General features: G+C 32.7%; 1 protein-coding gene across 3 annotated transcripts in view; it reads left to right on the forward strand.

Annotated features, from left to right (window-relative positions):
- The window catches only part of LOC132756349 (protein still life, isoform SIF type 1-like), an 85,120-nt gene that overhangs the window by 34,683 nt on the left and 22,757 nt on the right, over window positions 1–27,680 (forward strand). For all 3 annotated transcript variants that reach the window (XM_060747401.1, XM_060747402.1, XM_060747403.1), the window contains exons 6-12: window positions 9,424–9,563; window positions 16,175–16,278; window positions 20,113–20,282; window positions 20,803–20,900; window positions 21,401–21,544; window positions 24,002–24,184; window positions 27,264–27,481. In XM_060747401.1, the coding sequence (XP_060603384.1) occupies window positions 9,424–9,563; window positions 16,175–16,278; window positions 20,113–20,282; window positions 20,803–20,900; window positions 21,401–21,544; window positions 24,002–24,184; window positions 27,264–27,481 (1,057 nt within the window). The remainder of the gene's footprint in view (window positions 1–9,423; window positions 9,564–16,174; window positions 16,279–20,112; window positions 20,283–20,802; window positions 20,901–21,400; window positions 21,545–24,001; window positions 24,185–27,263; window positions 27,482–27,680) is intronic.

Below are 27,680 nucleotides of genomic sequence, written 5' to 3' on the forward strand. Positions count from 1 at the left end.
AAATGGATTACATATTTCCTAGATAAGTGCACTCTCAAAATAAGTTCTGATGAAGAGGATAAATATTATTATCAGTTTTATTTCACTGAGAATGATGGCTTTAGTCGGGTATTCAAATGGATGACAGGATATCTGAAATAATTTAAACAGTGCAAACTCTCGGATGTTTTATATTAATAACATATCATCTAGAAATGTTGGATTATTAAGTGGAAAAAAAGTGGGGTTTGTGTATTTAATATTCGTACACATCCCGGAATAAAAAAGGAATTTCCCTGTGCAATTTATCATGCATAAAACGCGTGTGGATTTTCTTGGATTTTTACGCAGGGCTATATCAACTGGAGGTAAGAACTGGTGACTTATTTATAAAGGTTTATGGGGAATTATTGGTCAAGATTTTATTATTTGGAAATAAAGCATTGATATATTTACTTAGATATTGTCGATTTTTCTCTAATTTGGAGATTAAAATATTATCTTACATAATTGGCCATGATTTCTTGATAGGGATGACAAGACAAAAAGTCATCCATCTACAATTTTGACAGCACTTAGTGATAATAAGTCAGAAAAATGAGATGTCTTTATCAGTTAATTATATTATATTATATTCTATTCTTTCATCTTTTCTGTCAAAATTGTCAAACTTTGCTCAAGGGTAAACTGACAGTTTAGAGCTGATTATGAGAAAGACAGACTGTGGTAAACTGTTGAAAGCGGAAAAATATTGGACTCTTAAAAAATATCTAGAAATAAATGGATAAAAAAGATTTTACATGTACTCGTATATTGGCTATGATTAAGGTTTTGGTTGACCTGTATCTAAAACTAAAAGTGGGTCCTTGTTGCAACATAGAAGTGTTTTTTTAAACTAGTTAAACCATTTGCCTTTTGCCATTTAAATCTAAGGTTCAAATTGGGGAAGTTTGAATTGAATGTGCATATGTAAGGATGATAGTTATATAGCTGGCATAACAAGAAGGTTGGTCTTTAAGTGTGCAGGGTTGTACCTAAATTAAATTGTATATACAAAGTGGGGTAATGCAAAAATGCTTGTGCTAGAGGTATACTTTAAAGACTTAAATCATTAAATTTTGTGAGTTTAGTAAAATTATTATATTTAACTAATAAACCAGGTGCTAAAATATTTTTTCCTGTGAAAATTTAATTAAAAATCTTGCTAAACTGATTAATCTGTAATTAATCTATAATCCATATAAGGGCAAGTTTGGAGCTATATCCCTAATCTTCAAAGGTATGCAGGAAATTTACATTAGAAGATTAAGAGATCAATTATAAATATTTCAATACTACTTAAGTATCCATCTACCTGTCTACAAGATTGCAAAATAAAATAAGCATGTTTCTGCAGGTTGATAATATTCAAGAAGTCATTCAAAGATTTGAGGAAAAAATAATATCCTTTTTATTGGGGGGTGTGGGGGGGGGGGTTAACATCACAGCATTACATTAACTTTCCAGCTTTACTGGTGAAGGCACGAACATGCACTTGAGTAGAACCACCAAGTTTATGTTCCCCAAGCTAGTTTAGGATAGCCTCCTCACACTGACGAGATTCGAACCCACAACGATGAGGGGTGAGTGGTTTGAAGTCAACGACCTTAACCACAGTGCGAGCGTCACAGACACCCATTGTAAAAATAATATCCTTCCAAGTGGTACATTGTAGCTTATTTATATTCCTTCGTTCATGGAAGAAATAAGGGTAATATTTTTGTTGGTCATGTGGTCCTTGACCTTAAACCACTTGTCCCTCACCACAGTGGGTTTGATTGTGGTCACAGACTTGTGAGGAAGATATCCAGCTAGCTTACTGGAACATCACTCTGTGGTTTTAACAGTTACAAAGCTGAAAATTGAAGTGTCAACATGTCCTGTTTATATAGTGTTGGTGTGACCTAAAACCCAGCCAAATAAGCAAAAACAAAACCAAAACCAACCAACTGTATAAAGCTGAGGCCAGAATCAACTTTTGTGCAATCTAACCATGGCTCTTATGACTGTTTGTAGCCTAATGTTTCTATTTTATCATAAACTTTGAAATAACTCTTCCTTAAAAATTCAATTCAGGGCATTACACAAATTAGGCAGGTTAAGGGTTCTTCTATACAAACACCTGTCCGTCTGCACAATTACAATTTGCTAAATTGAGTAAATTAGGTAATTTATCACATTTTGTATATAGGGAAGTCATTTGTAACTAAAATTGTACATGGAGATAATGGCATGCAGGTGGTAGGTCAGTGTTTCACCAATTAAGATCACAGCCAGTACACAGGTAACACACTATAGTATTGGCTGCTAAAACTACAGTACTTTGATCCTGAAATCCCTCCAATAAACAACCAACTGTAAAGAAGTAATAGTTACCGTACGAGGAATAGGTCTGCATAGTATTTACAGACCCGGGTGGCGATTTGAAGACCGAGAGAGCGTAGCGATCGAGGTTTTTAAAAGGCCACCGGGTCTGTAAATACTATGCAGACCTTTTCCGAGTGCGGTAACTGTCTTACCTACATGCTCTTTTGTTTTTCTATCCATACATTAGTTTTTAACTCAGCATTTATTAATATTACTAACAAGAAACATATTATTTATGTGTTTAAGAAAGCATTCCAAAGCCATGCAAAGATACCATCCGCTACGCTCTTGTAATTCATTTGTTCACAAATCAGGTGTTATTTGAATATTCTCGTGATTTTCGTGGGGTTTCATTATGAAATAAGGTCAGGTAATGTACTTGTTGAGTTGAGTCACAGAAAATGAAAACAGAACTTGTCGAGTTGGGAAAGGTAAGATCATTATCTTAATATGAATACATAACATATTAATAATATAAACAAATACTGAGGAAGATAAAAATGTTTTCTAATCATAAAAACGGAACACTTTATCTTTATATATAATAAATTTCATGGTAAATAGATTATCAGGCTATTTCTTATATAATTAAAATATACGACTTTTTCAAAGAAAAGTAAAAGACGGGATTCTATGAATAAATATTAGTAATACATGTAGTTACACTGTAATGTAAGTTGGGTTTTGTTGTTGTTTTTTATGATGGCTGATTTTAAATGTTCTTAGAATTTCATCCATGTTTGGAAGACTTTTCTTTCCGTGTATCTTTAATTAGCAACATCCGTTATAAGACGGCATGTAAGCACGCGGTCTAGAATGGAAGCGCAAGTCGTGTTCTTGGTACTGGTATACAAAATCCAAATTGTAATGTAAAAATATCTGGGAAAAAATGAGAAAAACGGTTTATACTTAAAATGAACTATACTCTCACTGAAAGTAACATTTTGGGAAAGAAAGAAGCAGAAGTTGAGTTTGATTCAATATGCACCAATAATATAATCGTGGTATATATCCCATAACGCAGAATTGTTAAAATAATGCAGGATTGTGCAAATTCAGACATAGTTGTGGAAATAAATACCGAAAACTAGTATCTCATGAAGCTATATAGTTCGGCAAATGTGTTAGGTATACCGAAAAGCAAACTTTAAAGAAAGGCTTAATGTGCGTTGTTATACTCATTAATAGCGGCGAAACACAAAACTTCAACGCCAGAACAGTAGCCAGTTCGTTTTTCTCACAAATAATCTTGAATATAAGTTATGAGGGCCCTTACAGCCGTATGCGCTAATTTATTTCGATTAATCTTTAAATATATATATCGACCCTTTTTCCTATTCAAAGTGGTCATTACATTACCCCCCCCCCCCACACACACACACACACACACACACACACACACACAATTCAGCGTTCTTTTACGGTGAATATTTTGTACTGTAATGCACGAGTTTCTCGACTTCACATATTTTCTATTGTATAGAGAACAATAGAACAATAACCGGTCGGTATCTATTTGCAGACCTGTTAACCGGTCGGTAAGTGATTTACTAGACCGCTTCTAACAAAAGAGCCGGTAGGTAAATAATAATTATTGTTATCCAGAACTTGGCAAATGTGGGTTTTTCTCAGCTAATCCATAGATACAAACTTTTACTGTTACAGATTCACGGTTCACTACCTATCAAAAATAAGCTTAGTCAACCTGTTGCACTTATTTTCGAAGCTGTAACTGTAAAACAAGCTTGAAAAACAAGCTTGTTCGTACCCCCAGATAAGCTGCCAGGAAAACCCAAAATATTCGTAATTCTGGAGCAAGTCTATTCAAATAGAGTCATAATTATTGCACCAATTTAGCCCTGTAAATATTAATTTTATTGCAAATATCTTTATCTTTGCATAAAGAACTTATTGCACAATGTCATATAAAAGCAATATATAGTGGTTAATTTTGTTGCAAGCATTCACATTTTTGCATTAAACAAACAAAGTTCAGCCGCAATTAAAAATGTTTAAAGAATTGCGGTAGTCTTATAAAGTACTTATGCGTCAAGTTTCTGTCAAAGATGTAATACAATATTACTGATCATATTCAATTATTTATTATTGATGACTTAACTTGGCGTTTAAACCATTTAATAATTACTAACAATACATCAGTTATGATTGTAGAAAGGTTATCGCAACTTGAATTCTATCTTCAATATTGATTTCGACCCCTGAAATATTTCAAATAGATCAAAGACAATTAGACACCATTAATCAAATGGTAAATGTTTAAGATCTATGTGTTTTATAAATGGACCTCCCTGTGTCAGATATAAATAATGGGGGAAAAATATAAATGTCAAAAAAAGAAAAGAAATACAAAACAAAACATGTTGGACAAAATAAAAAACATTGCTTTAATTAACAATTAAATTTCATGGTTCAAAACAAATACTTGTTTTGATGTAGATTATTTATCAATATACATTATTTATCAATATCTTTTTGAACCCGAGAAATAGTAACATTTGAAAAATGGAGATACTTTAATTGTCACTTGTAAAGCTTAATAATAGCTGTATATATGAGCCGCGTCATGACAAAACCAACATAGTGCGTTTGCGACCAGCATGGATCCAGACCAGCCTGCTCATCTGCACAGTCTGATCAGGATCCATGCTGTTCGCTTACCAACCCTTTTACAAGTAGAGAAACTGATAGCGAACAGCATGGATCCTGATCAGACTGCACGGATGCGCAGGCTGGTCTGGATCCATGCTGGTCGCAAACGCACTCTGTTGGTTTTGTCATGAAGCAGCTCATATCTTGGAGAACAGTTCCAGTTTTGATCTATTATGGTCTTATAGAGCTTGATTTGGAGACAAAGTGTTTAAAATTTTGAAACTTTAATATTGACTTTTGAATACTGTTAATAGACCACTGTTCCACAGGTCTACTGACTTAAGCATGGGCAAAATGCAATTTTGAAGACAGAAACAAAATGTTGAAAAGTATTGAGACATTGGACAAGAGTCTAAGAGTTCATTATTACACTAATCCTCAGCAATATTTTATAATATGAATCAAAGAGTACCACTGAATTCCATATATATAAATGTATTACATTTCAAGAGAGAGTCTCTGGCAATATATATATATTATAAAAGAGGTTTGACATTAAATATATTATAAATTAATTGGAAATTTCTGAATATCATTATATTTATTTAAAGGTTTATATATACATAATATAAGTTGCTTGTTAATTTCTGCATAACATAAGGCGTACTTCATTATATTATATACATGTATATTATTATTACCCATTAAAATTCTGTATATCATCATAATATAAAGTGTATTATTAACAAACATTATTATACCTATTTTGTATGTCACTTGTTTTGAATGACAAAGTCAGGGATGCACAATTTGGGTTTTATCAGATGAGTTTGCGTGAATTAACATTGCCTCTGGGCCTATTCTATTTAATGACCATTTTTAGTACTACTTAATGGTCGAATGGAGTTTGTGATATTACAACGTGTAGATCAGGTGTTCTATAGGCTCATAATAGCATTTTGGGTAAAAATATGCCTGCCACATTCTTTCTTTTTTGAAGATAAAAATCTCAAAGTTCTGTTGCATTGTATTTTATTTTTTTGTTATGTATAATTTTCTGTGTGATTTTAATCTCATCTTGTATGTGTCACAGTACACTGTACCAACTTTACATGTAAAATATATATAATATAATAGGATAGGCTATGTTTTAAATAACAAAACATAAATCATATTTAAAATTGCCTTATATGGAAAAAAGCCTTATATCAAAATATGCATTTTATCAGAATGTACATCATATCAGTTTCTGCATACATCATATCAGAACCATCGTCGGATACCCACGATTGATAAACATGTCACATAACATGCAATCAATGTTAATGGTTCGGCCGTGGGTATCCGACGATGATCAGAACAAGCATCTTATCAGATTCTTCATTCAGCATCATATCTGAATAGGCATCATATTGGAACATACATCATACCAGAAAAGGCATCATTTCAGAACAATTATCATATCTAGAAAAGCATGATATCAGAACACACATCATATCAAAACAAGCATGATTTCAGAACAGTCATTATATCAGAAAATGAATTATATCAGAACACACATCATATTAAAACAGGCATGATTTCGGAACAGTCATCATAAATATCAGGAAATGAATTATATCAGAACAAGCATCATATTAAAACAGGCATGATTTCGGAACAGTCATCATAAATATCAGGAAATGAATTATATCAGAACACACATCATATTAAAACAGGCATGATTTCGGAACAGTCATCATAAATATCAGGAAATGAATTATATCAGAACAAGCATCATATCAGAAAAGGCATGATTTCAGAACAACCATTATATCAGAAAAGACATTATATCAGAACAAGCATCATATCAGAAGAACCATCATATGAGAACAAGCATCATTTCAGAACAGGCATGATTTAGAAACAATCTGTCATTATATCAGAACAAGCATCATATCAGAAGAACCATCATATGAGAACAAGCATCATTTCAGAACAGGCATGATTTAGAAACAATCTGTCATTATATCAGAACAAGCATCATATCAGAAGAACAATCATATCAGAAGAAGCATCAATTGTCAGAACAGACATGATTTAGGAACAATCTATCATTATATCAGAACAAGCAATATACCAGAAAAGGCATGACTTTCAGAACAATCATTACATCAGAACATGCATCATATCAGAATAAGCATCATATCAAAACATACATCATATCAGAAAAACCATCATATCAGAACAAGCATCATTGCAGAACAGGCATCATATCAGAACATCATTCACATTAAAATGTATGTAATATTGAAACATAAAATATATAAAAACAGTACAAGTTATATCATAGCAATGTAAGATAATAGATGAAGACAAAAAACATAATCAGCAAAATGTTATGATATATGTTGAATGTCATATATTGTTTTTTGTTGTGATAATCAAATTTATGTATAGTTGTAATCAGTTATCTTACCATTTTGCAGATATTTGCTGCTAAATGTCAGTTTTATAATATATTTATCATCATTACCCTGATGGAATAGAAAGTGATAAGCATTTGCCACCAGCATATAATAGACCCAGGCTGTCTTTTATAATCATTAGGACACTATGTCATTTTAGATGGGAGTGGGCTTTTGTCGAGGAAGGGTTTTGCTGGCCAGTCTGTACAGTTGTGTAGTCTCACTCTGACCAGGCTCTATAACTGTTGGCACCTTAATTTCTTTGTTTTGATTTTGAAATCCTCCCTGAAACATAGAATGGACTGTTCCAAATTCAAAAGCTTGGCAAATCCATTTCATAATTTTAGCAGATTAAGAGTTAAGTTTTCTTTACAAAATATGTAGGAATTTTAAAACAGATATTTGAAATGTAGAAATCAACAGGTAATACATGTATATATGCAAATGTATTACATAAAAAAGGACTATTTCAATTTTAGCTTGTAACAATTAATGAATATCTATATATAGAAAAAATTGTCATTAGCATAGAAACAATATTTAAACAGATAATTTAAACCTCTTTTATTACATTATAATACATTATACAAAATCATTATTATTCATGGTAAAATTATTTTCATGGTGTGTGCACAATAAGTTACAAAAAACATATAACTGTTTTTTGGGGTTTTTTTTAGAGGATTTCCTTAAACTTGCAATCCTTAAAATACCGTAGTTTTGTCAAATATTAACAGCCAGTCCCAAAATGTAACAAATATGAAACCCTACAAAATAATAATGACTATCTAGTCATACAGCTAATCTAATAAACAAAAGCCCTCAAATGAAAAATATAAAATGACTAAAAGCCTCTTGTTTGTTTTATCAAAATCCTCTCATTTTAATGGTTAAACAAATGGATTAATTTTATGATATATTGGTTCTTCCGCAAAAATGTGATACAGTTAGAATATCAACAGAAATAAATTTAAATCTTTGCATAATTATACAATCTTATATTTACTGAGATTTTTTTCTGCAAAATTATCTTATACTTGATTACAGAAACTGCTTTTTTGGGAGAAAATTGTATATTTATCTTAACATTTTGTTAACATTTGAATTTGAAATTATCTTATAAAATTATCTTATACTGCTTACTCAATCTGTAAGTTTATGGAAAATTATCTTATAAATTACTCGCATTGTTATTTTGGAGAAATAATATTTTAGGGCAAATTGATCTGTTATTTTACAAAAATTCACAGGTGCAGTCTGACCGAAGACTGCGAAGTCTATACTTTAAGCATTTTGTCTATTAAAATTGCAAAAAATAGAATGGATTGTTCCAAATTTTAAGCTTGGCATGTTCATTACACAAATTTTGTTGACAATAACAGTAAATGATTCTGGTGAAGGCCTAGATTTTACCTATAAGCTAGTAAGTGAATATATGACATAATTTTTTTTGCTGATGATTTAATCTAGCTAAGACCCTATTAAATAGCAATCTAAACCACCCTACAAAGCCAGTTTGAGTTGAACTTCATTTTTGCAGAGTAAGTGTGGATTAAAACATTAATAAGAAGAAATGAAAACAATCAATTTAACTCAAAACTGGCTTCATCATAATACATGTTTTTAGGATTCTTCCAGAATGACCTTGAATCATGAATATTCAATGACATCTTGACCTTATTATCAGGAGTTTGACCTTTACCTGAAATGTCACTATGAATATAAGTATAAAACCATAAAACACACGAAAAAAAACAACAGCAAAAATTTATGTTTACTTACTGTCATACATTAACTGAAATAGTGATAAAGCAAGAAAAAAACAAGACAAAAATATGTCAATATGTAATAAAACATAATAAAAACAGTACCTTATTAATGAGCGGTTGATGACCACTTAGTTTATGATAAATGTTTATATGTCATTTACATAAACAGTAGCAAAAAACTAACATACTTAACATGAGTGTGTTTTTTTCAGGTTTGGATGTTACTAGACAAGATATAAGGGATGGTGGATCCACGGGGGCCAGCAGCCATGACGGGAGCAGTTCTTGCAGTCATCTCAGCCAGAGTGACCTCATCAGCCAGTTAACTGAGGGACAGTTTATGTCTGCTGAGGTTAGTTTATGTTATTAATGTTTGTTGAAGTTAATAGTTGAACAAAGGAATATTTCATTGCTCTGCTGAGATTAGAAATTTTTGTGTATGTATGAGATAGGAGACATTTTAATTCTGCTGAGATAAGAAATTCATGTTTGTAGGACAATTCATGTCTGCTGAGGTTAGAGCATCATGTTTGTATAAGGTAAGACATTTCATGCTTGCTGAGGTGAGAGCATCATGTTGGTATGAGGTAGGACATTTTATGTCTGCTGAGGTTAGAGCATCTCATTTGTATGAGGTAGGACATTTCATGTCTGCTGAGGTTAGAGCATCATGTTTGTATGAGGTAGGACATTTCATGTCTGCTGAGGTTAGAGCATCATGTTTGTTGTATGAGGTAGGACATTTCATGTCTGCTGAGGTTAGAGCATCATGTTTGTATGAGGTAAGACATTTCATGTCTGCTGAGGTTAGAGCATCATGTTTGTATGAGGTAGGACATTTCATGTCTGCTGAGGTTAGAGCATCTCATTTGTATGAGGTAGGACATTTCATGTCTGCTGAGATTAGAGCATCATGTTTATATGAGGTAAGACATTTCATGCTTGCTGAGGTTACATTAGGAGACATTTTAATTCTGCTGAGATAAGAAATTCATATTTGTAGGACAATTCATGTCTGCTGAGGTTAGAGCATCATGTTTGTATAAGGTAAGACATTTGATGTATGTTGAGGTTAGAGAATCATGTTTGTATGAGGTAGGACATTTTATGTCTGCTGAGGTTAGAGCATCTCATTTGTATGAGGTAGGACATTTCATGTCTGCTGAAGTTAGAGCAACATGTTTGTATGAGGTAGGACATTTCATGTCTGCTGAGGTTAGAGCATCATGTTTGTATGAGGTAGGACATTTCATGTCTGCTGAGGTTAGAGCATCTCATTTGTATGAGGTAGGACATTTCATGTCTGCTGAGGTTAGAGCATCATGTTTGTATGAGGTAGGACATTTCATGTCTGCTGAGGATAGAGCATCTCATTTGTATGAGGTAGGACATTTCATGTCTGCTGAGATTAGAGCATCATGTTTATATGAGGTAAGACATTTCATGCTTGCTGAGGTTACATTAGGAGACATTTTAATTCTGCTGAAATAAGAAATTCATGTTTGTAGGACATTTCATGTCTGCTGAGGTTAGAGCATCATGTTTGTATAAGGTAGGACATTTCATGTCTGCTGAGGTTAGAGCATCATGTTTGTATGAGGTAGGACATTTCATGTCTGCTGAGGTTAGAGAATCATGTTTGTATGAGGTAGAACATTTCATGTCTGCTGAGATTAGAGCATCATGTTTATACGAGGTAAGACATTTCATGCTTGCTGAGGTTACATTAGGAGACATTTTAATTCCGCTGAAATAAGAAATTCATGTTTGTAGGACAATTCATGTCTGCTGAGGTTAGAGCATCATGTTTGTATAAGGTAAGACATTTGATGTATGTTGAGGTTAGAGAATCATGTTTGTATGAGGTAGGACATTTCATGCTTGCTGAGGTTAGAGCATCATGTTTGTATAAGGTAGGACATTTCATGTCTGCTGAGATAAGAGCATCTCATTTGTATGAGGTAGGACATTTCATGTCTGCTGAGGTTAGAGCATTATGTTTGTATGAGGTAGGACATTTCATGTCTGCTGAGGTTAGAGCATCATGTTTGTATGAGGTAGGACATTTTATGCCTGCTGAGGTTAGAGCATCATATTTGTATGAGGTAGGACATTTCATGTCTGCTGAGGTTAGAGCATCATGTTTGTATGAGGTAGAACATTTCATGTCTGCTGAGTTTAGACTAAGCATCTCATTTGTATGAGGTAGGACATTTCATGTCTGCTGAGATAAGAAAGTCATATTTGTATGGGTAAGGACATTTTCTTGACTGCTATTTTCATGGGAATTGAAATAAATTTAAGGTACACATTGTATATCTGTCAAGGTTAGAAGTTGTTTTTGGTTAATTGTAATTTGTTTGCTCATAGTGTAGTAAGTTAAATGACTTACAGTTATTGGTCCATTGAGAATAATAGACAATGTTTGCAGGACTTTATCTCAGTGTGCATAGAGGTTAGCATTATATTGTACATAGAAGAATGCGTTTGAAGATTTAAAATATCATTTGTAAAGGTTATAAACTACTTATAAGTAATTAATTTCATATGTGTATATTGATTTATAGACAATTGTTGCAACATTTGTGACCCTTTCTGTCTGTCCTTAAATATTATCATAAAATTTCAGTGTTCTCATGTTTGTTCCTAATACATCATCTATTTATTTTATGTGCAATATTTAAAGCTTTTGAAGTGGTAGACATTGTACCATTCTGTAGAACTTTGTATGAGTATTGAATAATTTTGTTCTAATCTAATGCACAAATCTTTTCATGAAAAGATAAATCAGTAATCATGCCAAAATCTGCTATCGTATTGCATAGAGGCATTCTTCATATCACATGATTTATTCATAACTTTTAATGATTAATTCATGATTGTTTTGTAGTCTGCTACATCAAATATGTTTTTGTGATGAATAAAGTTTAATGGCATAAAAATGATGTGACTTTATAGCTTAACTTTCTCCCCCAGAGGTTTAAGATCCCAGTTTCTGATATACAGCTTGCACATTGCAGGCAGCTGCCTTGATTGTACCATGAGAAAACTTTCTATATGTAAATAACAAATTGATTACGATTTTGAAAGATTCTTTAGTATTATGTAAAATGCAGTTTTAGATATGTTTCAGATAGGCCTCTTTCTTTGTAAAATTATATTCAAAAATGTATCTTTAGACTTATAAGTCTATAAAAAGTTCTGTAATGGTTCTTGTTACAAGATTTTATGTTCCTTTAGATTTTGTTCCATGATTTTATCTTCTTTTTCTTGTTCCATGATTTTATGTTCTTTTAGGTCTTGTTCCATGATTTTATGTTCTTTAAGGTCTTTTTCTAGGATTTTATGTTCCTTTAGGTCTTATTCTAGGATTTTATGTTCCTCTAGGTCTTATTCTAGGATTTTATGTTTCATTACATGTTGTTCCAAGATTTTATGTTCCTTAAGATTTTGTTCATAGATTTTATGTTCCTCTAGGACTTGTTCCATGACTTTATGTTCCTTTAGGTCTTGTGCCAAGATTTTATGTTCCTTTAGGTCTTGTTCCTTGGTTTAATGTTCTTTTAGGTCTTGTTCCATTATTTTATGTTCCTTTAGGTCTTATTCTAGGATTTTATGTTTCATTACATCTTGTTATAAGATTTTATGTTCCTTAAGGTTTTGTTCATAGATTTTATGTTCCTTTAGGTCTTGTTCCATGATTTTATGTTCCTTTAGGTCTTGTTCCATGATTTTATGTTCTTTTAGGTCTTGGTTCATGATTTTATACACTTAACAAATCTTATAAGTGTGCATGTATAAATGGTTTCATATGTGTATCAATATTTGCCTGATCATGCTGAAATTTTCAGTAAATACATAAAAGAGACATGTTATCATTTTTATTAAGGATTTTTTTATTCAAGATACAAATTTAAGATTTAATTTCTAAAAAATGTGAATGCATGGCAAAGTCGATATTGCAAAATGATGTCCTTATACTGTGTGTGCCCACCCTGACTGTGTATTACAGCCTACCAGCGTTGTCACATCGATCTTACATACCGTTGTAGATAATTTTGGGGTTGGTGAGAAGGTTACCAAAGAAGTTGCTCTGTACTTAATGATTAGCCTTCTTAGGTAGTTTGGTGTAAACTCATGCCAGGCGCAACCTACAAATGATACATACAAGTACATTGTAATTACTAAATAAATATGCATTTTATGTTCGCCTTTGATAGAAACTGAATTTCAACGATTTTCGGCTTTTACAATGCAAAGGAATTAAAATAACCATTTAAACAAATAAATTTTGTTACCAACCTCTGTTTGGTGTACACAAGCGTTGACCAATCCTAGGGCTATGTCACGCTGTTGTATAGATAATCTACCCATGTGGTGTTTTTATGCCCCCGCCATGTAATGGCCGGGGCATATAGTGTTACCCTGTTCCGTCCTTCCGTCCTTCCGTCATTCCGTCCTTCCGTCATTCCGTCATTCCGTCATTCTGTCATTCCGTCATCATCAGTTTCCGTTCATTATCTTAGTAACGGTTGCACATATTCAACTCAAATTTGACATATGGATATGTCATGAGAAAATACAGGTCAAGTTCGAATTTGGTCATGGTTCGATGATTTTTGGCAGAGTTATGCCCCTTTTACTTTGAAAATAATATGAAATTTTCAGTTTCCGTTCATTATCTCCCCAACGGTACAACATATTCAACTCAAATTTGACATATGGATATGTCATGAGAAAATACAGGTCAAGTTCGAATTTGGTCATGGTTCAACGATTTTTGGCAGAGTTATGCCCCTTTTACTTTGAAAATAATATGAAATTTTCAGTTTCCATTCATTATCTCCCCAACCGTACAACACATTCAACTCAAATTTGACATATGGATATGTCATGAGAAAATACGGGCAAGTTGGAATTTGGTCATGATTCGATGATTTTTGGCAGAGTTATGCCCCTTTTACTTTGAAAATAATATGAAATTTTCAGTTTCCGTTCATTATCTCCCAACGGTACAACACATTCAACTCAAATTTGACATATGGATATGTCATGAGAAAAATACAGGTCAAGTTCGAATTTGGTCATGGTTCAACGATTTTTGCAGAGTTATGCCCCTTTTACTTTGAAAATAATATGAAATTTTCAGTTTCCATTCATTATCTCCCCAACCGTACAACACATTCAACTCAAATTTGACATATGGATATGTCATGAGAAAATACGGGTCAAGTTCGAATTTGGTCATGATTCGATGATTTTTGGCAGAGTTATGCCCCTTTTACTTTGAAAATAATATGAAATTTTCAGTTTCCGTTCATTATCTCCCCAACGGTACAACACATTCAACTCAAATTTGACATATGGATATGTCATGAGAAAATACAGGTCAAGTTTGAATTTGGTCATGGTTCGATGATTTTTGGCAGAGTTATGCTCCTTTTACTTTGAAAATAATATGAAATTTTCAGTTTCTGTTTATTATCTCCCCAACAGTACAACACATTCAACTCAAATTTGACATATGGATATTTTTTTGGAATGCCAAGGTCAAGTTCGAATTTGGTCATGGTTCAATAATTTTTGGCAGAGTAATGCATTTTTCACTTTGAAAAAAATATGAAATTTACAGTTTCTGTTCATTATCTACCCAACAGTGTTAAATATTCAACTCAAATTTGACATAAGGATATGTCAAAGGAATGGGCAGGTCAAGTTGGAATTAGGTCATGGTTCGATGATTTTTTGGCAGAGTTATGTCCCTTTCACTTTGAAAAATAATATAGATACATCTTAGGAATAGGCAGTTTAAATTTGAATTTGGTCGTGGTTCAATGATTTTGGACAAACTTATCTTTCTTGAATATTGGAAAAAAATTTGAACTTTCAGTTTCAGCACTCATACTTTTGTGGAAATGTATGTAGCCATTATTTTGGCTACAAATATGAAATATGCTATTTTCAAAAGGATAAGACTGAATAATTTCAGTGCCTTGAACATTGTATGAAAATGGTTTGTGTTAACATTGAAAAGTTTTAAGGGCTTTGAACTTAAAATGAAAACAATAATTTGTGCAAACAAATTTGGAACTAAATATAATAACATCTGAAATTTTGGCTGCATGCGGGGGCATCCGTGGCATGATGACACATTTCTAGTTTCTGATATGTCGATCTCTATCGTATCCGAGAATATCATGTGCAATATTATTTCACCCATTCTCACAATTTTTTCGTGCATTGGGTGAATTTCGTTCGTTCATGGTTGAACGCACCTCATAATTAAAATTGACATGCTTGAGCACATAAAATGTGTGGAAATTCAGCCAGAAGTCAGAACACATAATTTTGTAAAAATATATTGACAAACGAAAAAGTTATAAGGACAGAAAAGGTGCACACTTATAAGATTTGTTAAGTTTATTCTTTTAGATCTTGTTCCATTATTTTATGTTCCTTTAGGTCTTATTCTAGGATTTTATGTTTCATTACATCATGTTCCAAGATTTTATGTTCCTTATGATTTTGTTCTTTGATTTTATGTTCCTTTAGGTCTTGTTCCATGATTTTATGTTCCTTTAGGTCTTGTTCCATGATTTTATGTTCTTTTAGGTCTTATTCTAGGATTTTATGTTTCATAGATTTTATGTTCCTTATGGTTTTGTTCTTTGATTTTATGTTCCTTTAGGTCTTGTTCCAAAATTTTATGTTCCTTTAGGTCTTGTTCCATGATTTTATGTTCCTTTAGGTCTTATTTTATGTTCCTGTAGGTCTTGTTCAATGATTTTTGTGTGCCTTAGGACTTGTTCCATGACTTTATGTTCCTTTAGGTCTTGTTCCAAGATTTTATGCTCCATAAGGTATTGTTCCAAGATTTATGTTCCTGTAGGTCTTGTTTCTCAAAGATTTAATGTTCCCTCTGGTCTTGTTCCAAGATTTAATGTTCATTTTGATATATTTTAGATATCAGATGATGAGGCTGGAAGTGATGATAGTATACACACAGTGACCGAGGCAGAGAGTCAGTTCTCATATGCCAAACAACAAGGTGCCATAAGAAAAGCTGGGTATGATAATTGCTTTAGTGTTATTTAAACATTACTTTTATTTAAACATTTTAAACATGTTTTACCAAATACAGGAAGAAAGTAAGTTCTTCTTTAATTTTTTAACCATAATGATGAGCACAATTAAAAGAAATAGCAGCCCTGACTAATGTGACCTTTTGATTGGCATTACCTAATTGATTGATGTTCAATCTATATTAGTTAATTTAAGCTTTTATCATGTTGGAAGTGACATGAATTAGCTCATTGAAACACTCTCAAAGCTGTTCTTGGAACCAACCAGTACTGAGCAATGAGTGTAAATTTTCTTGCTCAAGGTAACAACAGCTTATGCCCTGACGGGGTATGAACCCATGTGGCCAGAAATTTTTAGATTACTAGTCCAACGTGTTAACCCCTTGGCCAAGCTGCCATACATATTAAGGTCAAGGTCTTATTACAGATAGATATAAGTATGACAGGGGCAGTAAAATCTTCTAATATTAAGTTTGTTTTATTGTTGATACACATAATAATGCATTAAATAAAAGGTTGTAATGTTGTTAAAAAGGGGTAATTTTAGATTTTTTCTCTTCAGAAATTAAAAATAAAAATTTAGTTTTCAGTATTATTGTTATTAAGGTCCAATTTCAGGCTTTTTTTCATTCTTCATAAAAAACAACAATCTTTTTGTAGGAGAAGAAAATCAATGTCTGAGCTTCTCAATCTTTGAAACAATCCCTGGCAATACACTAGAGTGTTAACTGAAAATGACATCCATTCTTGTTGTTAATTCAATGTCACTAAATTTGGCCGGTAACCAGAAGTTAATCATAAGAGACTGGGGTTATTAATGTATTCTGGTATTGAATTATAAATCATAAATGATATTATTAACAATGGGTCAAATGGTCATTGATGTCTGAAGTTATATTATATATTTATTATTATATGTCTCGGTTGTTAATATAGCATAGTCTTTACCTTGTTTTCTTGAAATTACTACTGAAACTTATAACAACTTAAATGATTTAATTTATTTTGCTGGGTTTTTAGTCACACCAACACTGTAAAGGTCATATGGCAAATTTAAAGCTTTACTCAGGTGGAAGAAGACCTCAGGTGCTCCTCCATGCATTATTTAAGGATTGAGGGGGAACCTGAGTAAGAACACTGACATTCTGCAAGCCAGTTACATTGAAAATTTCTGAAAAGAAAAATGTAAAGAAAACATCACCAACATGAACTCTTTATAATATATAAAAATTTTGCTTAAGAAATAATATACTGTATGTGTAGAAATATTCGCGGGCTTCAAATTTTCGCGATCTTCGCGGTGACATTCGATCCGCGAATTCATGTTTAGCGCGAATATTTCTACACCAATAATTTCTTAATAGTCATATTTTCGCGCTTCTATAGAACAATGTATATCAGTGTGTGATATGCTTTCACATTTTTCATTTAAATCTTTACTGAGTAATTGTGTTTTGTTTTCCAAGTTATTCATTATTTAAAATCGTTTATGTTTGTGTTTTTTAATTGTTTGTTCAGAAAAACCAAAACATGATCTGATCAGATGTCAAGACGTTTATGACGCAAACTGTGAAAAATTATGCACGTTAACGGGCATTCTTTTGTTTGCTATAATCTGTCCGTTAGACAATGTCTTTTTTTGTACAATAGAGTATTGTTTGACACCTGGTATTGAAATAACTGTGAACTCCCACGATGATAACAGTTATTTTCCTTTTTTAACTTGAGTGGTCTACGCGAATTTATGATTTTCGGTAGTCAACTCCGCGAATTCAAAATAGCGCGAATATTTGTATAGACCCCCAAAGTGGACCTTTCCGCGAAAATTTGCTTCCGCGAATTTAAATACACATACAGTATCCAAAACAGTGATTTTATCGCTCAATAACATCACTGGAGTTCGGATGAGAGGAATTATATCACCAGGGTGTAGCCCGAGTGATATAATGAAGCGCATCAGAACGACAAACAGTGATGTTATCAAGCGATAAAATCATTGTTTTGGATATAATATTTTGATTCTAACACGACATCAACAAATAAATGCTGCCATACCTGATTTTAACCTATATTGCGCCTGATTTGTTTCCGTAATTATTTTTAGCGCGTCACATTTTTAGTGGTTACGTCACGCGTATAATGATAATGTCACATGTCTAAATGTAGAACGTCAAACTGTGATTTTATTGCATAATAACACAAACTTTCAGTTGTTCTATGTTCAATGGGGAAAAATGCGGGTCGTGTTAGAATTATGAATAATTCATCAAATAGTTGGCCTACAATCTTCTTTATATACAACATAACATTTTAGAAAAAAAAAGAAAAAAGCATTGCAACCTATTGATAAGGCTTGTCACACATACATCTATAATTTTATTAAATATTTTCAGTTTTATCCTCGTCAGCAATGAATAATGACTTCGACAATGTGCAGACGTTGTTGCTTAAGTAATGTGCATAGGAGCAGAATTTTTCTCTTCGAAATTCCTAATCCAATATGAAGGGCAGCCATTAAGGCACAACCTTCTATAGATTTTCCAATAGAAACCCCATTTATAACTAACTCGGACAATAGACTTGAATTTCCCCAATGAACACTTGCCTGTCCGTCTGATTTATCACTGGCAAATTGATGTCCCTTCGCAATGATTCTGTTTTTACTGCTACGTAAAAAGTTTTCATGGTTCTGTTGGTAAAATAATGGTCTAGAGTTTCTTAACTTATTGAATTATTGTCTGAGAAATGTCAGTCTAGGCTATCTTGAGGTTTAAGTTTTGGTCAAGCATGCTTACAGGTTAAGATGAAGAGATACTGAGAATATCATAAACAATTGTTTACAAACACAAAAACATAAAAGGTTATGCTTGTAGGTCAGACTCCACCAAAAGATATGTATTTTGGAAGACATTGCAAGATACGTTACAAGGGTCATTCCATTTGATCAGTATAAATATACAAGTCTGAATCATTTACGTCTCATTCAGATCAAACACGTGACCCCTAGCTATGTCGTACATTTTTTCCTCGATCATTACAAAACAGACCAAGACAACTGAGAATTCTTGTTTCTCGTTACATATAAAATTTTTTCGACATATTTTTTTGTTTGCCATTATTTCCATGGAGAGATCCAATCATTATTGTCTGAGAAAAAAAGAAAACTGATGAACATACTGAGCAGCTATCTACAAAATGAAATTGAATTGTCTCAGAAATGAGAATTTCTTAATTATGGAATTTCCTCGTGTATCCGGTTTCCTGTCATGTAGGTGTGGTCTAATTATTATATATGGGTGTGGTCATGAGAACATCAATTTGAAATACAAAAAATTAAGTTACTAAGAATGAAATGATGAAGCAGAGCAATTCACAAATAATAGCTTTATAGCCACACTAACCCTTAAATTAAAAATGGACTGGTCCAAAATCAAGAAGATGGGCAAGTCTATTACATAAACAATTAAAGAATAGGGTGATTTGAGAAATTAAAAAAAAAGATAAAAGCTAAGAGTCACACATCATGCAGCTTTTTCTTTGCTCCTGACAAAGATTGTTGATTCAAGGATGAATTTGACTTGACAGGGAATAAATTGTACGCCCATTGGAAATGCTCATTTTGTAAGGTCATCACTGTATGACGTTTGACAAAGTGGTAGCTAGGGTAACCTCAAATGTTAATTTGAAATTACATTTTCAAAATGAAATGACCTTTTCAAGATTACAGTGATTTTGTCCCATAAAGATGACCATTTGGTACTACATGTAATTGACCTTTTCCTTAACTTTCTAATTTTGAATGACCGTTGAACTTTGCAGATGGCTTGTGGTGAAGAATTGGTTAGTACAAAAGAAGAAGAAGTTGGAGTTGGCCCCGAGGCGGACCTGGAAGAGGTACTGGGTATGTCTGAAGGGAACAGTTCTCCTGTTTTATGATGGAGATATAGACAATGTCACCATAGAAGAGACAGTTCCTAGACATATGCTTGGTAAGCAGATATTAAGGAAATTTTGTATAAAGATGTGTAAATCTATAATAAGTTATCAGGAACTCGGCAAAATGTGAGTTTCCTAGAGTACAAACTTTTACTGTTCTAGTGTCACGGTGCAGTCCCATTTACAACAAAATAATCAATGCATTGCACATATTATCTTTATATATACCAGGTTATAACTGTAAAAGTTTGTAGTAATTTAACCCTGATTAAACACTGGCAAGGACAGTGTTTAACCCTGTCATCAGGTATGGGGTAGGTTAGCATTCAGTGTAAGGTTGTATGACTTCTGCTGAATTCTTTCTATTTAAACTGCCTTAGTGCTTTATTCTAGATTTAATCACTCAATTTTCAAACTTGACATTACTATTTTACTTATAAGAACTGATTTTAAATTTTCATAAAAGTCAAAACAAATCCTGGGACATTCAGCTTTAAGCATATGGCAAGACATCTGATTGTTACCTATACTGGAAAATATAAAAAATAATAGTTTTTCATGCTTGATTTTCAGTGATAGAAGGAGGGATATCGCAGGCAGTTCCTGAACATCCAAAACGTGACAATATATTCTCCCTTAGCACAGCATTTGGTGATGCTTACCTCTTCCAGGTAATTTCCTGAGAAATTTCATATTTTTGTCCTTATGTTTTCATTACTATTTGTAATAATTTTTAAAGAATTTTGAATATTTTTAACGATGAACCTGCTTTATTTGTGTAATGGACTAGCCCTGCTTTGAATTAGGAACATTTCATTTTATGTTTAAGGGATTTTAATAACAAAATACAAAACTTGATCAACCAATAGTATAGAGCCTGGTCAGTCTGCACAGTTGTCCAGACTTGCCTATCTGTGTAGGATGGCCCTACTATATATTGGGGGCAAAAGGTTAAAACTTCCAGTTTCAGCAGGTTAAAGGGCTAACCAGAAATATATCAATGCCTAAAATAATGAGATGCGAAGCTACTGAAAGTTCCTTCCCCTCTAAAGCCGAAAATTGCTTTATGACTTATTCTCAATTAATAAATTGACTGAAAACTTTTATCTAAGAGATAATTATAATTTTAAAATGAAGTAGAATTTTTACTAAAAAATTGCTTTATTTACAGGCCTCTAGTCAGACAGAATTAGACTCATGGGTTTGTGCAATACATTCGGCGTGTGCTGGTTCATACGCCCGTCAACATGGCAAGGACAATATTGTACGGCTACTCAGATCTGAGCTCCATAAGCTGGAAACAAATATCGATATCGTAAGTCATTCCATACATTTATAAGACACTCTTCAACATGGAGATTTCTGTCTTCAAATTTTGTAATTTAAAGACCATTGAAAATCTTTTGTTCATTTTCTTAATCATTATGTTTAAGCACAATGAAAGTACTGCTAATTATATATATTTAAAAACCATTATATTGTATACTTTATGAATATCATGTAAATACTCTTCAGTCCATAAAAAAATATTTTATCTGACAGATGTACTGTTAAACCCCCCCCCCCCCCCCAAAAAAAAAGAAAAAAAAAAAGAAAAATAGATTTCTTTTTATTACATTTTCTAAATCCCATTTGTCCCTATGGGCAGACAAAGGGAGAACAATTTTCATACAGTGGATAACTATTGCAGTATTGAGCTTTTTTGCACTTATGTAAGAGTTTGCTTTTTCTCGGTTGTCACATTTGCGCACTGACAGAAAGTCTTTTATGTTATAATTATACATCCACACAATGACCTATTTATATAATAATTTGTCCTTTACTTAGTGTAGAAAAGTCAGTCGTGTTTCTTGGTGTTGTAAGAATAACAAGATGTGAAAATTGATATTATCTTTGCCGTCTGCTGCCTGGAAAAGACAAATTAATGAAAGAATCAGATCATGTCATATTTCCTGATATGAAAAGACATGCTTAACATGCATGTAATAAGTTTGTGAACTGTCTGTTGTTCTTGTATATCAAAAATTGATAATGGAACCAGATTTCTTTGTCAGTTTTACAAATATTTTTTTCTTCAACAATTTATAAACCAGTATGTAATCAGAAGTTGAAAATTTCTCATTTTCCTATTGTCTCATGGGAGGTGAAATTTTAAAGTTAGCTTAGTTTATCGTTTATACTATATCCTTTACAGACAGTTCATGAGAAAAAAGTGTCAATGTCTTTTATGGATTCCCCATAAAATAGGGAATGCTGTTTTGTTAGGATATGCTATGATCTGTATGGATTCACAATATTAATTAAACCATTCAACAGTAGAGTGTAGTCAGAATGTGTTGACAACAGTACAGAGTTTTTCATTCAACAGTATAGTCTGTTCAAAATGTCCTAACAACAATACAGAGTCAAATTGCTCTGACAACTGTATAGAGTTTGGTCAGAATGCCCTGACAACAGTCTAGAGTCTTGTCAGAATGCCCTGACAACAGTATAGGATCTGTTTAAAATGCCCTGACAATGGTATAGAGTTTGGTCAGAATGCCCTGACAACAGTATAGACTGGATCAGAATGCCCTGACAACAGTATAGAGTTTTGATCAGAATGCCCTCTAAGGTTGAAGGATTACCTGACTAAACTGGTGAATTAAAGCTTTCATTATTGTCATTAGTGCTTAATTGATTGAGATATAACAAGTTAATAAGTAAAGTTTTTCTGTTTTCCAGAAGAATTTTAATCATACTGATGGAAATCAATCCCCTTTAATTGCTTCCAGACTAAAACCAAGTATAATTCTAACACTTTGATATAAATATTTACGTTTTTGTTTTAGTTCCAACAGTAATATCAATAATGTCTATTAGATGCCCTAGATAGTTTTCTATATTGACACAGTATACTAAGAATAATCGTTTTAACACTTATCATGCTAAAAATCTTAAATGGACTTTTGTCAAATGGACCAACATTGTTCAGGATTAATTTTAACCCTTTCGCTGCCAGAGGGTTATTGTTTTATTGTTAACCTATTTGCCAGAGGGTTTTCTAAGAAATTACTCTATAATTAATTAATATAATTATTATTATTTGTTATAAGTATTATAATAATTATATATGTTTCCAAATCTGTTAATATAATAATATTTATTATCGATGGTATAACTTTCTTTATATTTATTATTACTTTTATTATCATTATTATTTATTTATTATTATTACTATAATAATTATTGAAACGGCTAAAGCCGTCCATATGGCAAATACGCCGAAAATAACAGGGACGGCTTAAGCCGTCCCTATGGCAGTGAAAGGGTTAAATGGTACAGTTCTATTTAACAAAACAATCAAGTCTGGCACTGCTTGTCAAAATATACTTTAATTATTGTCTATCACAGCTGACCCTTAAAATTAATGATCTCAGTATAGGAATGTTAGAATTATTCTGATAACATTTTTTAGGGCAACAAGATTTCAAAGCTTTTAAGACTTATTAAAGGGACTCAACTCAGGTATTTAATTAACTAGAAATATTATTCCAAGATTTGTGTCCCATTTCATATAGGTCTAGACTTATAATTTATATGCAAATTTTCAGGTTATTCCCTTACCTGTTTTTCCCTTACTTGTTTTTCCAAATTCATCATTTTTATTGTGCAAAATGACCAGTGATAGCTTTTGAATGGTAGTTTGTATCTTAAGTCAATTATTCAAGCAAGATTGAAAAATGATTATTTATAGATGTTTAATTCGATCCTGTTTATGATATACTGACAGGACGTTAAGATGCGTAAGATGGCGGAGCTACAACTGACAGTGGTGTCAGACCCACGGAGCCGGCAGGCAATTATAAAACAGATACGCCAGTGGGAGGAGAACATAGAAAAGCTATATATAGAACAGTATCGTCTACGTTGTTACTCAGCTTCAATACAAGGCTCGGAACTCCCAAACCCAAAGGTAATTATGAGGCATTTTTGTGTGACGATATATTCATTATACAGTGTTAACATGATTATTGCACTGTGCTCAAGTTTTCTTGGTAACTATTCTATAGTTAAATGTAACATGGCTTTATCTAGCATTTTTTTATGCTCCCCGAAAAATTTCGGGGGAGCATATAGTCGGCGCCTTGTCCGTCTGTCCGTCCGTCCGCACTCACAGGAGAGTAATTATGTGGCTAGAGGGACAATAGGTAACTGTTCTTTCTCTTTGATGTCATTCATTCCGTAATGCTTTTATGTGGCTATTTTCTTTTGTGTGGCTAAAAAGAACAATAGAGAGAACAATAGAGTAGCCACATAATTACTGTCCTGTGAGAACGTCCGTTCCGTCCGTCCGTCTGTCCGTCCGTTGTCTTGTCCGGAGCATAACTTGAAAACCCTTGGAGATAATTTGTTGAAACTTCATACAGTGGTAGAGGGCATTGAGGGGAAGTGCAGTGTCAAAGAACCATAACTCTATTTTTCCCGGTTTTTTAATTATCTCCCCTTATAGAAAAATCTTGTCCGGGGCATAACTCTAAAACTATAAGAGATATCAACATGAAACTTTGTAGGTGAATAGATCTCAATGGGTAGATGTGCGGTGCATAAGAACAATAACTCTTTTTGTCCTTATTTTGGAGTTATTGCCCTTTGTTTATTTTAACACTTTGAACTTTGTCCGGAACATAACTCTAAAACTATAAGAGATATCAAGATGAAACATTGTAGGTAGATAGATCTCATTGAGTAGAGGTGCAGTGCAAAAGAACCATAACTCTGTTAAGCCTCATTTTTGAATTATCTCCCCTTTTAGAAAAATCTTGTCCAGGACGTACCTGTAAAACTATAAGAGATATCAACATGAAACTTTGTAGGTAGATATATCTCAATGGGTAGATGTGCAGTGCACAAGAATCATAACTCTGCCTTGCCTAATTCTGGAGTTATTGCCCTTTGTTTATTTTTACTTTTTGTATTGTCCGGGACATAACTCGGAAATCATAAGAGATGCCTTGCCTAATTTTGGAATTATTGCACTTTGAACTTTTTCCAGATACATAACTCTGAAACTACAAGAGGTGTACTTTCTGTGTCCAAAACCTATTCGGGGAGCATCACCCGGCTCAAACCGGGCTCTTTTTTAGTTTATTATTTAGTTAACCATTAACCAGAAGCATTAACCAGTGTAATGGCATTGTCCAGATCTGAATATGGGATTTAAATTTGAATTCAAGTTAAAGGTACTTCAATATCAAAATACAAAAATTAACTACCAGCTGTATAGAATTTGGTCAGATTGTATATATTTGCTGGCAAAAGGTGATCAGTTTGGTAAAATATTGAACATTTATAACAAAGAAAGTTTATGTTCTGAAGAAGCCTTGTTATGGATAATAAAGCATGTATATAAGCCAGCCTGAATATTCAATGATCTGTTGAAAGCAGAATGCCCCAGAGTCATGTTTTTTTGTTTTGTGAAAATTTATAAAAGGTTAAAAGAAACAGAAAAATATTGTCATGTATACAAATGAAAAGGTTCTGTCAAGTTTTTGGGCACTAGCCACTGTATAAGTGGATGTTTATGCATCACAAAAATTTTGCGAATGCCAAAAAGTGGACTTTTTGCTTGCGGAAATATTTAAGAATATATGAATTCGTGCATTTAATACTGTTTTTGTGATATCATTAATTAAGCAGGTACATGTTATCGTTCTATTCAGTTGTTGAGTAAAATATTTTGCCATGTAAAGTGTAATTTTATAAAAAAAAAAGAAAAAGCATTTTGAATGATATTGTATATGACAGACAGTTAGTACATGACCCAGTTCAAGAGTACTTCCTTTTAAACAGAATTCAAATATATTGTATTATGTGGCTGTTTAATAAGTGTAAAATAATATTTCTTAGAAAAGTCATTGACTATCTTCCTTGTTACATTGTCTATGAAGTAATTTTTATGAATAATGAAGCATGCCAGCCTCAACATCTAATGATCTGTGGGAGGCAGAATGTTGTCATAATTTGTCATGTAAAATATCTTGTCATTTAAAGTGTCACTTTATTTAAAAAAGCATTTTGAATGATATTTTATGACAGACAGTTAGTACATGACCCAGTTCAAAAGTACTTCCTTTTATTCATTGTATTATGTGGCTGTTTAAATAGTGTAAATATTACTTAGAAAATTACTTGACCATGATCATCCTTTTTACATTGTTTGTGAAGTAATTACACTTGACATACTTTTTAACTGTGATTGTTTAAAGTTCACTCAGGATTTAGGATATAGACACTGTACTGTACTTAAGTTCTCCGGATGGGTTATTGTTGTATACAGTCAAATCTATATTAAAGACCACCACAGAGTAAAGATAATCCTGCTAATAATGGCCACTTTTTTGATAACCCTTTATTGATGAAATGGAATAAAGTAACCTCCAAATAAAGACCACTTATCTAAAAATACTTAGGCTTCCATGTTTATAATGTTTTGTTAACCTTGACTAAAATTATTGCTAAAAACTGAAACGATATCGTTTAAACTATGTACGTGTACTATACTACACATAGTATTCGAGTCACCAAATGATTACTTATCTTCTATTTTTAATACACATACAAATAAATAATGTTTCAGGGCTTATCGCGGGGGAGTCTGTACCAATTTAATACACATTTCGCTCTTTGGAAGGATCAAAGAAAATCAACTTTTATACCTTAACGTATTTAGTTATAATCGATCAGCTATATTTGTTTTTAATGGCCTTGAAAACTCTATCTTATCTTGTTTTTACTGGGCATTAAATCAATCTGAATTGATAAAATTCATGATTACAGGTAATAATTAAAATGTTATATTAAGACAACATCGGCATTTCGTTTAAAAGGTAAAAAATATCGTAAACGTTTACAAATGAAAATCGAAACGAATACATGTAAACGTGTAACCCTGGGGGCCTTTATAAAGACCATGGTTTGTTTCTCCCTTTTGTGGCATTAGTTAACAGGTTTTACTGTACTATGTAATTTTATTTTAAGATATTATCTTTTAGGTATTACTTTCAAACGTGTCAAAGGCGTCCAAGGTTACGTTGAGCAGACTAGGTATATTCACTGTGTCATCATTTCACGCACTAGTGTGTGCTAGGAAACCCCTTGTGATGCCCAGCTTGTATGGAAAGGGGAACCAGAAAGGCGGCCTACTGTCCCCTAGAGGTGATGGAATGTTTAAATATCACAGTAAACATATGAACGCTGCTCCTTCCTCACAGTAAGTGTATCTTATGTTTTACTATATTTAAAGTCATGGTCTCGACAAATCCCTATTCGTGAGTTTTGCAATATTTTTATTAGAAATTTACTCATCTAACTAGCTTGACAAAATCAACTAAGTGCAAGGTTGTGTCAAAATACACAAAGTTGATATACCAGTGTTGTACCATAGTCATATATACATGTATATATACATT

The sequence above is a fragment of the Ruditapes philippinarum genome, unplaced genomic scaffold (assembly GCF_026571515.1).
Source record: "Ruditapes philippinarum isolate M1 unplaced genomic scaffold, ASM2657151v2 ctg1570_1_1_1_1, whole genome shotgun sequence".
NCBI classification, from domain to species: Eukaryota; Metazoa; Mollusca; class Bivalvia; order Venerida; family Veneridae; genus Ruditapes; species Ruditapes philippinarum.